Below are 16,199 nucleotides of genomic sequence, written 5' to 3' on the forward strand. Positions count from 1 at the left end.
AGTATGTGTATGATTCGATTTTTGTGTCGGGCACAGTGGCTCACACCTGTAATACCAGCACTTTGGGAGGTGAGGCAAGAGGATTGCCTGAGCCTGGGCAACTGAGCGAGACCTTGTCTCTACAGTAACTCAACAAATTAGTTGAACATGGTGGTGCGTGCCTGTGGTTTCAGCTACTTGGAAGGCTGAGGCAGAAGGATTGCTTGAGCCCAGCAGATTGAGGCTGTGGTGGCCGTGAGCATGCCACTGCACTCCAGCCTGGACAACAAAGTGAGACTACTACAAAAAAAAAAAAAAAAGGATTCAATTTTTTTTTTTAAAGTTACTCATGGTACAAATGAGGACATATGTAGAAGAGAAAGACAGTTTTAGAAGCGTGTATACCAGAAAAACAATTGGTTACTCCTGTGGGACAGTATCATAAGGCCATTAATATATATTAATGACATTTAGGTCTTGTGTGATGAGTATACATGTGACAATTAGGTCAAAACCCAAGAAAGAAAATAAGGGACAGATTGATTGAGATCAATTGTTTCCATCACTTTTCCCTACATTGGGTGATAATGCAGTCATAACCTCCAACTCGAAATTTTAATTCACATTCTGGGAATTCTGTGCTAGATTAGGCCCAAATAAAAGAAAGATTTAAATTTTCTTGTATCTTGTTTTCTTTTTTCCTTTTGCTCTTTCAGAAAACAAAAGCTAAAAAATGACAAAGGTTCCAAACGGAAATGTGTCATTGGTTCATGTTTTTTTCCCCTTAGAGTTTTTAAAAATTATTATCAGTTTTCCTAGTTAAAATCTTTATCAGAGCCAGGCTCGGTGGCTCAGCCTGTAATCCCGCGCCTTTGGGAGGCTGAGGTGAGTGGATTGCCTGAGCCCGCGGGTTCGAGACCCGCCTGGACAGGCGAGACCTCATCTCTACAATAAATCAAAAAATTAGCCGGGCATGGTAGCGCGCCCCTGTAATTCCGGCTACTCGGAAGGCTGAGGCGGAAGGATCGCCGGAGCCCAGCAGGTCGAGGCTGCGGTGGCCGGGAGCGGCCACTGAACTCCACTCTGGGCGACAGAGTGAGACTCCAACTCAAAAAAAAAAAAAAAATCTTTATCAGGAAAAATTTCCTCCTCTGCAAAAAGGAAGTTTCTCCCATTGCTTCAGACTGATGGTTTGTTGTATCCAAGAGCTGTTCATAACGGAGTATTTCGTCTCGTGTATCTCTGCTTCAGAAAGCTGACTAAAAAGTCGATTAGGAGAGCAGTGATAACTGGGAAAACGGTTTGAATTCTGTTATAAAATGTGGTTTATTTGTACAGTTTTCCTACTTAAATGGCAGCTAAGCACCTGCCGGGTGACTGAGTGTGGACAGATCTTCATTCTCCTGCATCGTCTGTTAACTTCTGCATCTGACTACCGTTCATTTCCCACTTCCACCCTAACTTAGTTATGTTCTGCTGTGCATAACACGTGTCTTTCTAAATGATTCGTTTTGTGCAACTTAATTTTATATAATGACTTTCGGGGGGTTTATTTTACTCCCTTTGCATTTTCTTCAGAAGTCCTGGAGGGGATTTGGGAGCCAAAAAGAAAAAGAAGAAACAGAAGAGAAGAAAGGAGAAGCCAAATTCTGGAGGCACCAAGTCAGACTCTGCTTCCGATTCCCAGGAGATTAAAATTCAGCAGCCTTCAAAAGTGAGAGCTCTGTTTTATTTTCACCTCTGTGGTTTCTCCTGCAAATGAGTGGGTTTACACAGCTTAGCACCCTATTGGATCAAATGTGTGAGGGTTTTGTTGTGACTGTGTGTTGAATGGCACTAGTAACTGGAAGGTATTGACAGCCTCCTTAAAACTGACTTTGGCACCCAGTAGCTGAGAGGTACATACTATGCTTTTGTGTGTATGTGGGTATGTGGGTACCTCCTGTATTCCCCTTTCCTCAGTGAATTCGTATTTAGATTGTAGTTCTAGAGCAAAGTCTCAATGTGAGCTAGTTAGGATTTTTTGAAGTTAACACTTAATGTGTGATTACTTTGAGTTCAGAAGATATTCACATTGTGATTTTCCTGGGTGTCTGTCTAATTACCTGAATAGCACAACGCCATCTGGCAGCAGATTTCAACGGGAGCAGCCATGGGTAAGTCTCACGTTGACTTTGAATCAGTCCAGTCCTCAGTAGCCGCTCTTCGTTCCGTTACCAGGGATGGGAAACCTCTCCTCACATTCCCCCTGAAGAAACACCCGTTTTAGACCAGACCAAAAGCTGTCCAGCTGGGCCCCGCATTGGCAGGCAGCCGGCTGAGCAAAGGGTTGGTTGTGCCGCGCGGGCGTCTGGTGGCACAGATGGCGGCCACCCCAGTCTGTGGAGCCAACCCCCGGGCACCCTGTGTGCTGGGCCTCCGGGAAGCACAAAGCCCTCTTGATGCAAGAAACTCACAGTGAAAAGAGGGTAGAGTTAGAAGGATCACGAAGTAGAGATAGCTTTGATGATTGCAGCTCCGAGTAAGTTATCATGGCTTGTGTGTGGTGTCGTGGAAATGGCTCAGGGCTAGCCTCGGAGGCCTTGAACTTGGCCTCTGCTCCCTTGCTCATGATCAGCCTGCCTTTGTGCCAGGTCCTGCACTCCTTCAGCCTGCTTCCTTTTCTGTAAAATGGGACTGAAGCCAACTCACAGGGCTGCCCTGAGATTAAAATTTGGTCATTTCAAATTTCTTCTTTTAAAAAAGAAATAAAAGCATTTACATTATGAAACACTGTATTTGGCAGTTATTAACACTGGGCAAGTTTTGTGACTTTATTTTATTTTTCTCGCCCTTGTTGTCCAGGCTGGAGTATAGTGACATGATCATAGCTCACTGCTCCCTCAAATTCCTGGCTCAGACATTCCTCCTGCTTTGGCTTCCCACATAGTTGGGATTACAGGTGCTCATCACCATGCCCAGCTAATTTTTAAAATTTTTTTCTTTTTTAGAGATGGGGTCTTGCTATGCTGTCCAGGCTGGTCTTAAACTCCTGGCCTCAAGCGATCCTCCCCCTTGGCCTCCCAAAGCACTAGGATTACAGGTGAGCCACTGCAGCAGGCCAAAAGTTGATTGTTTTTATTGAAGAGATTTTACATTATAAAATACTATATATGAGTGGGGACCCCAAAAAACCAGAATTTATTTATTAAAAATGGTGCATGTATTCTTACATGTTTAAACTTCAGTCACCTTCAAAGTACTCTTCATGTGGTGCAGTATACCTATTGAGAGGCTTTTTCCACTGCTCACAACAGTTTTTGAACTTGTTGATTTTGTTGCACGTAGTGCTTCTGCCGTGTTTTTGTTTCCAGTCTTCCACGTCAGCAAAATGCTTCCCTTTGAGGACTTTTTTCATGCAGGAAACAAAAAAATGGTCGCTTAGGGTGAGATTGGGTGAATGGAGAGACAGGGGCACAGGGTCGCGCCAGTTTTGGTCAAACACTGCTGTACAACTCAGCATGGTGTGGGCAGGTGCGCTTGTAAATCGCCCGTCATGAAATGGACAAACATGTTGAAAGAATCTCCAAAACGAAATTCACAGAAGCTGAACACAGCCTCTCACAACAATGCTAGCTGGTGCACTGATGCCAAGGGCTTCCTGGAACACTTACCTAGCGGGGAAAGGCTGTACTCCAAGGGGTCTACCCATTAATAAATAATTCTGGTTTTTTTTCGTGGGGGTCCTCCCTCATATTCTAGTCTACGTGCAAGAACCAAAATAAAATTATATTTGTCTGAATTCTTATAGGCTTCTTAGTAGTAGAGGACTTGGACGTTATTTCCAAGGTATTAAATTTAGAAAATAATGGGCAGAGTGTATAGTGGAGGTTTAGTATTTTAGTGTTTAGTATTTAGTATGTAGCATAGAGGAATACCTGCCTCTTAACAGGAATAGAATAGTAGAATTTGATGTGGGCAGATAATTGTCCTTACCTTTCCTAACCTGCCTTCATTTCTCCCCAGGTGGTGCTGCCACAAAAGGTAACTGGATAGGCTTAAGAACCTATCATAGCTGAGTTTTCCTTCCTGCTTTTTCACAGTGGGTTTGGGAATTGTGCTTACTTGAATCTACTTTCGGAAAGCATTTAAATAGTGAGCATTAGGATATCGGTATTTCGCGAATAGTCATTTCATGAATGGTCATTTCATGAATGGTCATTTCACGTAGTGTGTGCTGGTCAACCTGACGAGGCCAATGAAGTGGCGGCATAAACCACTCTAAGGTCATTATGGACTTCATCATTCATTTTGGTCATTGAGTTCTTTGGCACAAACATGCTGATTCATGTCTGTTGCGAAATAGTTTGATGTATTGGTGTCAAGAGATTTAACTCAGAAATCAGGCAAGGAATCGGGGGGAGGGTGTTAAATCAAGGGAGAAACATTAACCATGACAAATTCAGTATAGACATTGTAGATCTATTTTTGTAAGACTGGGTTCTGCTTTGCCTTTTTAAGTCAAACCAATGCATGTTTAAACATCATTAGTTGAAATATGCTATGATCTCAGTTCCTATGTAAGCTGTAGGTCTCCAAGTAGTTTATGTTGTTTGTGGTCAAATGGACGTCAATTTCATATTACTAGAAATCAGTTACTTCTCATGTTGGAGACTCAAAAGAGACCCAAGCAAAAGAAGTCATCCCAAAAATACAGTAAGCTAGAACAGGAAAAGTACTTTATTAAATTGGTATGTGTCATTAAGATAAGATCTTTATGATTCTGATCTTAATCAAATGTAAGATAAACTGCTTACAAAAACTATGACTGCCCTGAGTTGTGCTGTTAGACTTCTTCTAAGTGAAGACTGTAGCCGATCTCAAGTTAGACTTTGTTTCCTGCATGGTTTTAGTGTCAAGAACCCTAAGGAAACCCTGTGAAAAAAGTAACCATGAGACTGTCTGTTGAATAAACTCTGTTCTGTACTGTGTCCGTTGAGTGAGCTTCCCAGGTTAATACGATCTGCTCCAGACCACAGATTTCAGATTCCAAGTCAAGCAGAAGTCCAGAGTCGCTGTTTATAAACCACTGAGGGTCAATTGTAGCTTTCACTGGTGTCTGAGGTGTGCTGACATACAGCAAAAGCAAAGGGCTCTAGCATTTCTTCTAACCACTTCTGAGTTACAGCAAAGAATATTCTTTGTATGGCATCAAAATTCTATAACTCTGCAGTAATTTTGCCTATTGAAAGATGCCACTGAGTTCCATAGTCAGTCCTCTGCACCAGCTTCTCTTTCCAAATCTAGTCTCGTGTTCCATATGTTATTACATTAATTGAGGAATTTTTTAAAAGCTGAGAACTCTTCAAGAGATTATGGGAATATTGGCTTTGAGAAGGGAACCTTGGAGTTTAAAGCTACTGTCCTAAAAAGGAGGCCGCTTTACCTAAAGAGGAGGCCAATTGCCAACACTTGGGCTGGGAAACAACAGGCTCTGGTTGCCAAGGATCTGATTTACAAAGGAAACTGCTCGTCCTTCTGGCTGGAGGCTTTGTCCCCCCAGGATCGTGAGGGTCAGGAGAAAGGCAGGGTGGAGTCCAGGAGGAAGCGACATGGTTAGAAGTTTCCTTTCTTGATAATTTCCTCCCCAGCTCAGCACTAAGTTCAGATTTCTTTCTTTTGTCACCTTTTGTGTGTGTGTGTTGTTGTTAATGAACTAAAGTTTCCCTCGTCTGCCTAGTATCCGTTCCAGAAGTTCCTTCCCTCATCTCCCATTGCTTCTGCAGAGCGTTAACCCTGACAGTGCCCCTGAGGCTTGTGGCTGCCTGGCTGCTGTGTGACGGTGATGCATGCAATTGCATGTCCCTCCTTTGGGCTTCTCCCCCCAGAGGAGTAATGCTGGGAACCATTGCAGATGGATGTGACACTGAAGCAAAGAGTGCCCTGGTTTACTTAGGTCCCCAAATTGCCAAAGTTCCATGCAAACTAGACAACTGTCATTATCTTTAATAGAACAGGTTTGCTTCTATTTTCTTTTCTTTCTTTCTTCCTTTTTTTCTTTTTTTTTTAAGAGTTCAGGGCTCATTCTGTCACCCAGGCTAGAGCGCAGTAGTGCAATCATAGCTCACTGCAGCCTTGGGCATAAGCAGTCATCCTGCCTCAGCCTTCTGAGCAGTTGGGACTACAGGTGTATGCCCACGCCCAGATAATTTTTTATTTATTTATTTTTATGTGTATTTGTAGAGATGGAGTCTTGCTAGGTTGCCCAGAAGGGGTGTCAAACTCCTGGCCTCAAGCAATCCTCTCACCTCGGCCTCCCAAAGTGTTGGGATTACAGGCATGAGCCACCGTGCCCAGTCTGCTTCTGTTTTCATATATAACAAACTTGAGCCCTGTAGCCCTGACCAGGCTTAGAGGAGGATCCGTTAGTTTTTAGGTATTATAGTCTCCGAGGACGATACCTGTGCTTCTGCCCCAAGTTCAGGAGCAATGACAGCTCTCTGATATTCTGTGTCTCTCTCTCCACTGTTATAGAATCCCAGCATTCCAATGCAGAAGTTGCAAGACATCCAGAGGGCAATGGAGCTGTTATCCGCGTGCCAGGGCCCAGCCAGGAACATTGACGAGGCTGCAAAGCACAGATACCAGTTTTGGGACACACAGCCGGTACCCAAACTAAGTGAGCTTTTCTGCTTTTTTCTTTGTTTTTCCAGAAGCAAAGCTGGACGAACAACAAGCAAACAATACAAAAGAGACTTAACTTCACATAGAACATTTGTGTCATGCCAGAGATCCAAAATGTACACAAAATATTCTTCTTCTTAAAATATAAATATCAGGTGGTGACAATGGCTTTTGATAACAGTGAGTTTAGTCCAATTCCTATCCCTATAAAAACATCCAATTGGCCCACACTTGAGACATTAGAGTATTTAAAAAATATATATGAGAAAGATATACCTCCTACCCTTACTTTGCTTCTGAGCTTCATGGAGTTGTTTTTCCTGTACATAAGTTTGTAGCAGTTTTACTCCTCAGTTATTCCAAGAGCCTCGGGACATTTGCCCAATTTGATCTTCCTGAAGTGGCAAGTTTTGTACTGTTTATCCATAGTATTTTGGATATTTTTAGTATCACCATTGGTGTTAATTAGTGTCAATTAGATGTCAGCACAGCATTTATTAGTGTGAGCTCAGTAGCTTTCAGGAATTGCAACACCGTGAGAAGTCCTGCAAAGGGCTCTGCTTCACGTAAGACACGATCACGAGGTCCTTTTCATGCTACTCTGCCTGCTTCACTGCATTGCACTTGAACTTTTACCATAGATGAGTTGCCATTAATGCAATTCAGTTGTTTCCCTTACACATTATGCAAAAGATGTTACAGATGCCATAAAAACATTCCAAAATGCACCATAGTCCAAACCTGTTGCCTTTTCTCTTGTGGAGGTAGGTCATAATTATTTCTATTTTTCTCTTTCTTAATTGCTTAGGTTCCAAGATCTGTATCATATAAAAGGTTAATTACCATCTAAAACATAGCCCAGTTATGTACAAATAATCCATTTTGTCAAATATAAATCAGGGAACAGTTCTCTGCCCTCAAATATTGGTTCTCAAAACTTTTTTTCTTTTGGAGTCAGAGTCTCACTCTGTTGCCCAAGGTGGAGTACAGTGGCATGCTCATGGCTACCACAGCCTCGACCTGCTGGGCTTAGGCAGTCCTTCTGCCTCAGCTTTCCAAGTAACTGGAACTCCAGGTGTGTGCCACCATGCCCGGCTAATGTTTTGATTTATTGTAGAGCCAAGGTCTTGCCAAGTTGCCCAGTCTGGTCTCAAACTCCTGGACTCAGGCAGTCCTCTCGCCTCTGCCTCCCAAAGTGTTGGGATTACAGACATGAGCCACTGTGTCTAGCTCAATTTTTTTTTTAAGCGATCATTTCTTTCATTTATGTCCACCCCAAACAGCTTAAAAAGAGTGTGCTTCTGAGTATGAAAGAGAAAGATATGATTTTAGCTTGCCTTTTATTTCAGGCTCTAAAAATATCTCCAGTAATGGGGGAAGACTCTAAAATGAATTTAAAGTGGCGCTGAATGAATGGCCATTAGCTAAAGGGATCTCAGTGTATTGATCTCAATGTACTAGGTTTAGCCAAATGCTGCTTGATGAACTGCTGGTTTACCCCATGGGGAAGAAACCAATTCAAGCCAGCACGTAATCCTAGGGACCTCTTAGGGAAACTAGCCCACGTGCTCACCACATTTGTGTCCTGTCCCTACATCCCTGCATGATTCGCCAGTTCCCTGAATTTTCAGCGCATACCTCAGTTCAGTGAAAGGCCACAACATGTAGGGGAGGAGTGAGCCTGAGACAAGGAGGACACTTAGAAGTCTGTCCATCTGGGAGATGTGCCAGTCAGTCCAGACATGCCCAGCTGTTCAGAACTGCTTGCATGGAACTGTCCCAGGGAAGCTGTGTGAGAGCCAAGTCCCTACTCAGTGGTCGTGGGGACTCCAAACGGGAGCGACTAGGGATTTACCCACTTCGGCTAATTTGAGGAAACCCAAGGCACTCCTAGGGAGATTCGCTGGTAAAGTGAAGATAAAGGGTGACCATGATAGAAATTCGAAGAAAGCCAGGTACGGTAGTTCATGCCTGTAGTCCTAGCACATTGGAAGGTGGAGGTAAGAGAATTGCCTGAGCCCACGGGTTTGAGACCAGCCCGGGCAACTTTGTGAGACCTCGTCTCTACAATAAATCAAAAATTAGCCGAGCGTGGTAGCACGCACCGGTCGTTCCGGCTACTTGGAAGGCTGAGGCGGAAGGATCACCGGAGCCCTGCAGGTTAATGATGGGGTGACCATGAGCGTGCCATTGCACTCCAGCTTGGGTGACAGAGTGAGACTCTGACTCAGGAAGAAGGAAAGGAAAAGAAAAAAAGAAATTTGAAGGAAGAGGAAAAAGGAGCCCATTGGAGCTGGTACAAACCCTGTGTGACTTCTGTGGTGGAAGACCCGGGCCCAGGGGGTTCTTTATTTAGCAACTGTTTGTTGCTGTCTGTTACTAAATGCCCGCCCCGTATGGGGTACACACCACTGGGGAAACAGTGGGAAAAGTATGACAAAAGGCGGTCAAGCAGGGGGTGGAGGGAGGACATATTTGAGGTGGCAAGAAGCTTTAGTTGGGAAGTTGCTGTGAGAAAGTGACTGTCAGCTTCTATCTGCGAATCCAAGGGGCTGCCCCCAAAGGCCAGAGGACAGAGCCTTGGGCAGGGGAAGACACCAGTAAGGCCTTGAGCTGGGTAAGGGAAGCAGCAGCTATGGGGAAGAGTCTGGGTTTTCTTTTATTTTATTTTGCGTTTTTGAGTCAGGGTCTCACTCTGTCACTCAGGCTGGAGTGTAGTGGCACAATCACGGCTCACTATAGCCTCAACCTCTTGAGCTCAGGCGATCCTTCCTCCTCAGCCTCCCAAGTAGTGGTAATCCAGGTATATACCATCATGCCCGGCAAACTTTTTGGTGTTTTGTAGAGACAAGGTTTTGCTGTGTTACCTAGGCTGATTTCAAATTCCTGGGCTCAGGCCGTTCTCCTGCCTCGGCCTCCCAAAGTGCTGGTATTACAGGCATGAATCCCCGCACTTGGCCAGAACCTGGGTTTTATTCCCACCATGTTGGGAAACTTTTAAGAAAATGAACTGGAAAAGGCATCTTGGTGGAAATTGCTAGCAACTGTGATGGTATGGACTGCACTGCTAACAGTATAGATGAAGAGAAGTAATCTGTCTTGAAAATAATTTTAGGTTTTGTGGGGAGGGGGCAGAGGTCACTGCAGTCCTTTCCCCCCAGTTTCTGGGAATCGGTATAGAAAGAGAATACCCTAAGACTGTGGCATCAAACCTACATTGTGAGGCCAGGTGCGATGGCTCACCCTTGTAATCTCAGCACTTTGAGAAGCCAAGGCAGGGGGATTGCTTGAGCCCAGGAGTTCAAGACCAGCCTAGGCAACATAGTGAGACCTTGTCTCTACAAATAATAAAAAAATTACGTGGGCATGGTGGGGTGTGCCTGTAATCCCAGCCACTAGGGAGGCTGAAGCAGGAGGATCTTCTGAGCCCAGGAGTTTGAGGCTGCAGTGAACCATGATTATACCACTGCACTCCAACCTGGGCAACAGAGTGAGACTCTGACTCAAAAACAGCAACAACAAAACACACACACTCACACACCCACAATGCTTAGAGTGATGTGTGTATCTGCATTGTAGGAGTTGAGACTGGGAAGTCACCGTTGTTTCATAATGTCACCTTTGTCCTTGGATGGCAAAATATTTCTCTTTTTATTTAGTTGGTGAAATAGCAATTATTCCATACCACTACCTAGCTGCCCTGTTTCTGTCCAGAGGTAGCTGATAAATAGCATCTCTTTATTTATTTATTTATTTTTGAGTTGGAGTTTTTGTCACCCAGGCTGGAGTACAGTGGCACACTTACGGTCACCCCAGTGTCGACCAACTGGGCTCCGGTGATCCCTCCGCTTCAGCTTTCCAAGTAGCTGGAACTACAGGCATGTGCAACCACGTCCAGTTAATTTTTTATTTATTGTAGAGATGAGGTCTCACCAAGTTGCCAGGGCTGGTCTTGAACCCCTGGGCTCAGGCAATCCATTTGCCTCAGCCTCCCAAAGTGCTGGGATTACAGGCTGAGCCACCAAGCCCAGCCAATAGCATCTTTTAAAAGATTGTATTAAACCCAACAGCCCTAAGTCTGATTTTATGTCACTGATCATTTTGGATGGTCAGAATACTTTGTAATTAACATTGTCTCTTTTCGTCTTTCCTTTCCTCTTTCTCTCCCTGTCTAGACGAAGTCATAACGTCTCATGGTGCCATTGAACCAGATAAAGACAATGTACGCCAAGAACCATATTCTTTGCCACAGGGTTTTATGTGGGACACTCTAGACTTGAGTAATGCCGAAGTGGTGAGTAAAACTCTTGAATTCAGCACCTGCGTTCACACGAATTGCTTCTGAGTTGGTTCTGAGCACCATAGGTAGGACGCTTGTTTGATCTTGTAGCTCAAGGAGTTATACACGTTGTTAAATGAGAATTACGTGGAAGATGATGACAACATGTTCCGGTTTGACTACTCGCCTGAGTTCCTGCTGTGGTGAGTCTCACTGGTCATGCATGGACAGGGTGTTGGGTCGGGAGCCTTTGTGTCTTGTCCTGTATCCTCGGGCGCTCACCAGTGCCTGTCCTTCTTGTCTCCCCTGACTCCAGGGCTCTGCGTCCCCCAGGGTGGCTCCTCCAGTGGCACTGTGGGGTCAGAGTGTCTTCCAACAAAAAACTGGTTGGGTTCATAAGTGCCATCCCAGCAAACATTCGGATTTATGACAGGTACTTGTCAAAGCTTGTCTGTGCCAGTTGTCGTGTGTTTCTTCTCCAGGAATTGCAACTAGAATAGGCCTTTAACACTTACTCTGTTGATCACGGGGGTTGTGGGGGGTGGGGGGGACAGGGACTGTGTGGGAACTTGCTGATCAATTTTGCAGTGAATATAAAACTGCTCTAAAAAATAAAGTTTATTAATTAGTAAAGAAAAAATATTAACTGTGAATGACAAAAAAAGGACAGTGGCTTCTATGAGTCTTTCTCTTTTTCTCTCTCTGTCGCTCACTCTTAAACAGGTACACACGTGTTTTATGAACATATACATGTGTATATATGCATATAATGTATCAGAATAAACCAAGCCGTAAATGAGTATTTCAGGTTTATTTCTGGGGAAAAAAATACCTAAAACAATTTTAGGAGGGATAAAAACTTTTTCTTCATAGGGTAAGTCTGTTGCATTTTTACTCTAGATCTCGAGCCCAGAAAGTCAAAGTTTTTTTTGTTGTTGTTTTTTTGAATCAGAATCTCACTCTGTCACCAGGCTGGAGGGCAGTGGGACACTCACAGCCACCACAGCCTTGACTTGCTGGGCTCAGGTGATCCTCCTGCCTCAACCTTCCAAGTAGCTGGCACTATAAGCACGTGCCATCATACCCGGCTAATTTTTTTATTTTTTGTAGAGATGAGGTCTCGCCAAGTTGCCCAGGCTGGTCTCGAACCCATAGGCGCAGGCAATCCTCTCACCTAGCCTCCCAAAGTGCTGGGATTATAGGTGTGAGCCACCATGCCTGATGCTTTATTGTCTGTTTACCTCTCTGTATGTCTCCACGAGCTTATTCACCACTAGAAGCATCTGGTCTCATGGGATATGAGACATACCTGAGTACGTGGAAGCAGGTCCAGGAATAGGCTTTAAAGCTCTAGAAGGTTTACCATAGCTCAGAAAAGCACCAGCTCTGGTCTGGTCAAGGCCCTTCTTGGGGATCCTGGGCATTTGTATCATATTCCAAAGCAACATCATAAGATTCTGCCCCAAGGTGGCCAGTTATTGTCATAATTATATATATTACAGGAAAATCAGATTCGGAAACTTTGATCCATCTGATTGGAAATTGGCACATCTGATCCAGTTTCTTTTCTTTTTCTTTTTTTTTTAAGTCACAGGGTCACTCTGTGGCCTAGGCTAGAGTGCACAGTGGTATAATCACAGCTCACTGCAGCCTCCTGGACTCAGGCAATCCTTCTGCCTCAGCCTCCCAAGTTGTTGGAATTACAGGCATCTGTCATCATACCCAGCTCATTTTTTAAATCTTTTGTAGAGACATGGTGTCACCATGTAGCCTAGGCTGTAATTTCTAAACTGAAAACTTATAAAAGACCAAAGTCCTAAAATGTATATAGAACAAGAAGTTTTAAGCCTCCATGGCCTAGCGTCATAATAATTTTGGCAAGAGAATATGGGGACTAGTGTGTCAATGTGAATCTGTGAAATGTCTAAATGACAGACTATTTTCTTAAATATTGTGTTTAAGGACATCATTTGCATTCTTATTTTTTGAAATTTTATAGGTTTTTTTTTTTAAATGTGTCCATCCTATGTTGTCTTTAATTTTTTTGTAACAAGACTGTCATTAAAAACAACCTTAATATTTTGTAATTAATACTGGTTCAGAAAGTTTTGCAATTAATGTGCTCTTAGTGATGCCGGGTGGGGTGTGGCACAAAACTCATGTATTCTTTGGCTTGTTCGAAATAAATTTTAGAGTAACCAGTAAAGTTTTAAAACAAAGTTTATTAGAGAAAGAAGGGAGAAAAGAAAGGGAGACATGCCAGAACTGCCATGGGCGAAAGAAATCGTCGGCTCTAATTTTCAACATCTTTATTTCCTAGTATGAAGAAGATGGTAGAAATCAACTTTCTTTGTGTTCATAAGAAATTGAGATCAAAACGGGTAGCCCCAGTGTTAATTCGGGAGATAACCAGAAGAGTAAACTTGGAAGGGATCTTTCAGGCCGTGTATACAGCTGGGGTCGTTCTTCCTAAGCCAGTGGCCACGTGCAGGTAACAGCCCCACATCCCACCTCAGGGCTCACCTTTACCAAGTATGTTGGATATTTTCCTCAGGTGTCACTCGGGGATTTGGGCCTATCTGTGATTATGTAGTTTTTCTAGAACCTAGAATCACTGAGTCCAGTATTTCCAGTATATCATATAGTCACTTGGGGATTTTTTCTTTTTAATAGAGACAAGGTCTCGCTGTGTTGCCCAGGCTGGTCTCAAACTCCTGGGCTCCGGCATTCCCACCTCAGCCTCCCAAGGTACCAGGATTACCGGAGTGAGCTACCACTCCTGGTACTTGGTAACTAAAATTTTTAAAAAGTTTTTAACATTTTCTTGCTAATGATGCTGGGTCTATACTTCTGTGTGAGAGACCAATGCTGTCTCTGCTGGGGAAACTCCAGGCATTGTGATCTTGAAATGCCCAGCATCGTACCATTTCTTTCCACCCCAGCACTTAGTTTCCTGCACTACTGAACCATTCTGAGAGTCTGATGAGCATCAGTTGAAAAGCCCTGGATGTACTTGTTTACTCATAGTAAGAAGGAGGCTTCAGCTCTGTTTTTATGACTTCGTCTGCTCCCACCACACCTTCCAAGGTTATTCCAATAAGAAACGATCAGATTGCTGCTGGACTGTTTCTAGAACATCAGAATTTATCTCCATCTGCTATTTTTATTTATTTATATATTTATTTTATCTATTTTTTTTTAAGTCAGGGTCTCACTCTGTCACCCAGGCTGGAGTGCAGAGGCATGATCCCAGCTCACTGCAGCCTCAAACTTGTAGACTCCAGTGATCCTCCTGCCTCAGCCTCCCAAGTAGCTTGGACTATAGGTACATGCCACCACGCCTGGCTAATTTTTTTAATTTTTTGTAGAAACAAGGTCTTGCTATGCTGCCCAGGCTGGTGTCAAATTCCTGGGCTCAAGCTATTCTCCCACCTCAGCCTCCCAAAGTGTGGGCTTACAGGTGTGATCTCCTTCTGCTATTTTTATTGACTCAAATAGGATGAAACTTCAAATAAACATACTATAAAAGGTAACACTCTAAAATTACTATATCCTATTATGTTATTACATTCATAAGTAAATGGAATAATAGACTTTCACAGGTTTATTTTAATACAAATCACTTATCCCAGTATCCAAGCTGGAATCACATAAGAAATTCAAGCTAGTTTCTCAAAAATTTGCTTTCTTTGTTGTGCATTCTGTAAATGTGAAGGCTACTAATTTAAGGGAACTGTGTTCATATTTTTAAACATTTTGATTTGTCTTTTATAGAATCAGTGATATGGTCCTTAAACACTTGCAAACCTATGCATGATTAATATTTCTTTTGCAGTTTTAAGATTCGTCTTTAGTGAAAGACCTGAAGGGTCACAGATGCAAAAGGAACATAACTAGGAATGCAAGATAAAATATTTTAAGATAGAAATTTAACTGATAAAATGATTGCATAGAAAGAGGGTCAGTGTCAAGCACAACATAAGTATTCAGTAAAAGCTTATGTAGCAGCTGAGCTGAGACAAAGAGTGACAACTTACTGAGATAGAAATCAATTAGACTTTAAAATCTTTATTGTATTCCAGATACTGGCATCGATCACTAAACCCCAGAAAATTGGTAGAAGTGAAATTTTCTCACCTGAGTAGAAATATGACTTTACAGAGAACAATGAAGCTGTACAGACTTCCAGATGTAAGTAAGAATTACTTGTAGTTTTTTGAAGCTGTTTTTTGAATTGGAGTCTTACTCTTACACAGGCTAGAGTGCAGCGGCATGATCACAGCTCACCACAGCTTCAACCCCCCAGGTTCAGGCAATCCTTCCACCTTAGCCTTCTGAGTAGCTAGGACTACAGGCATGCGCCACCATGCTTGGCTAATTTTTTTGATATTTTGTAGAGATGAGGTCTTGCTATGTTGCCCTGGCTGGTCTTGAACTCCTGGGCTCAAGTAACACTCTTGCCTCAGCCTCCCAAAGTGCTGGAATTACAGGTGTGAGCCACCATGCCTGGCCTGTTTTTGCTTACAGTGCCTGCTCTGTGTCTCCTTCATGGATTTCTGAATGTATGGTTAACATTTATTGTGGCCAGCATTATGCTAAACATTCAACATCCGCGGCCTCATGTATTGTGCATAACAGTTGTTGGGAGCCGGCCACGGAGGCCCACTGAGCGTTAGGGATCAGGAAGGGCCGTTGACCCCGAGACCACTAGGATGCGTTCGGGAGCTATTGACCCCATTTCCTCCCCCTTTCTACTCAGCACTAACCAGATTAAGCTCCTGTGAGCTCAAAACATAAAAACTCTTGAGACCGGGACGAACACAAGCTAACTCTAGAAGCTCATTGCTCCCATTCTTCCGCAACCTGCAGTTTTGGTTTTCACACAACTTATAATTCAAACTCGTGTCATATCTAAGAGCCTCAGTATTGGTCACAGGCTTCTGGGTCATGATCTTAGGATTTATTGAAGATGTAAATTGTAGAATATAGTTTTAGAAGATAGCCATTTTGTTGAAAGAATGTGGCTGGGTTACTTGCAGGTAGCCCACTGTGAACTTTGGACTGGGCCACATTCCAAACATTCTGGGATGGGCCACTTTCATTTGTAAAGTAAATACTGAAGCTTCTATAGAATTGTTTAACTTGGCATAAATCAATCAGTTTAGGATGAAAAAGGTTTATAGAATATATCAGTCACGGATTATGTTATCCTTTGTTATGGGATTTTAAGATAATCATATGAAAAGGGTTAAAGGCAATCATTGATTAAGTTTTCTTG

The 16,199-nt window shown here is 43.2% G+C and overlaps 1 protein-coding gene across 1 annotated transcript in view; it reads left to right on the forward strand.

Moving 5' to 3' along the window:
• Positions 1–1,668: 1,668 nt before the first annotated feature.
• The window catches only part of NMT2 (N-myristoyltransferase 2), a 36,339-nt gene continuing 21,808 nt past the window's right edge, over positions 1,669–16,199 (forward strand). Inside the window, exons 1-9 of the mRNA XM_008065301.2 lie at positions 1,669–1,693; positions 2,093–2,135; positions 3,985–4,002; positions 6,493–6,637; positions 10,818–10,936; positions 11,039–11,124; positions 11,238–11,354; positions 13,242–13,412; positions 15,004–15,112. Of these exons, the coding sequence (XP_008063492.1) occupies positions 6,508–6,637; positions 10,818–10,936; positions 11,039–11,124; positions 11,238–11,354; positions 13,242–13,412; positions 15,004–15,112 (732 nt within the window). The 5' untranslated portion in view covers positions 1,669–1,693; positions 2,093–2,135; positions 3,985–4,002; positions 6,493–6,507. The remainder of the gene's footprint in view (positions 1,694–2,092; positions 2,136–3,984; positions 4,003–6,492; positions 6,638–10,817; positions 10,937–11,038; positions 11,125–11,237; positions 11,355–13,241; positions 13,413–15,003; positions 15,113–16,199) is intronic.

Source organism: Carlito syrichta, unplaced genomic scaffold, assembly GCF_000164805.1.
Source record: "Carlito syrichta isolate Samal-C Ts95f unplaced genomic scaffold, Tarsius_syrichta-2.0.1 Scaffold308224, whole genome shotgun sequence".
Classification (NCBI taxonomy): domain Eukaryota; kingdom Metazoa; phylum Chordata; class Mammalia; order Primates; family Tarsiidae; genus Carlito; species Carlito syrichta.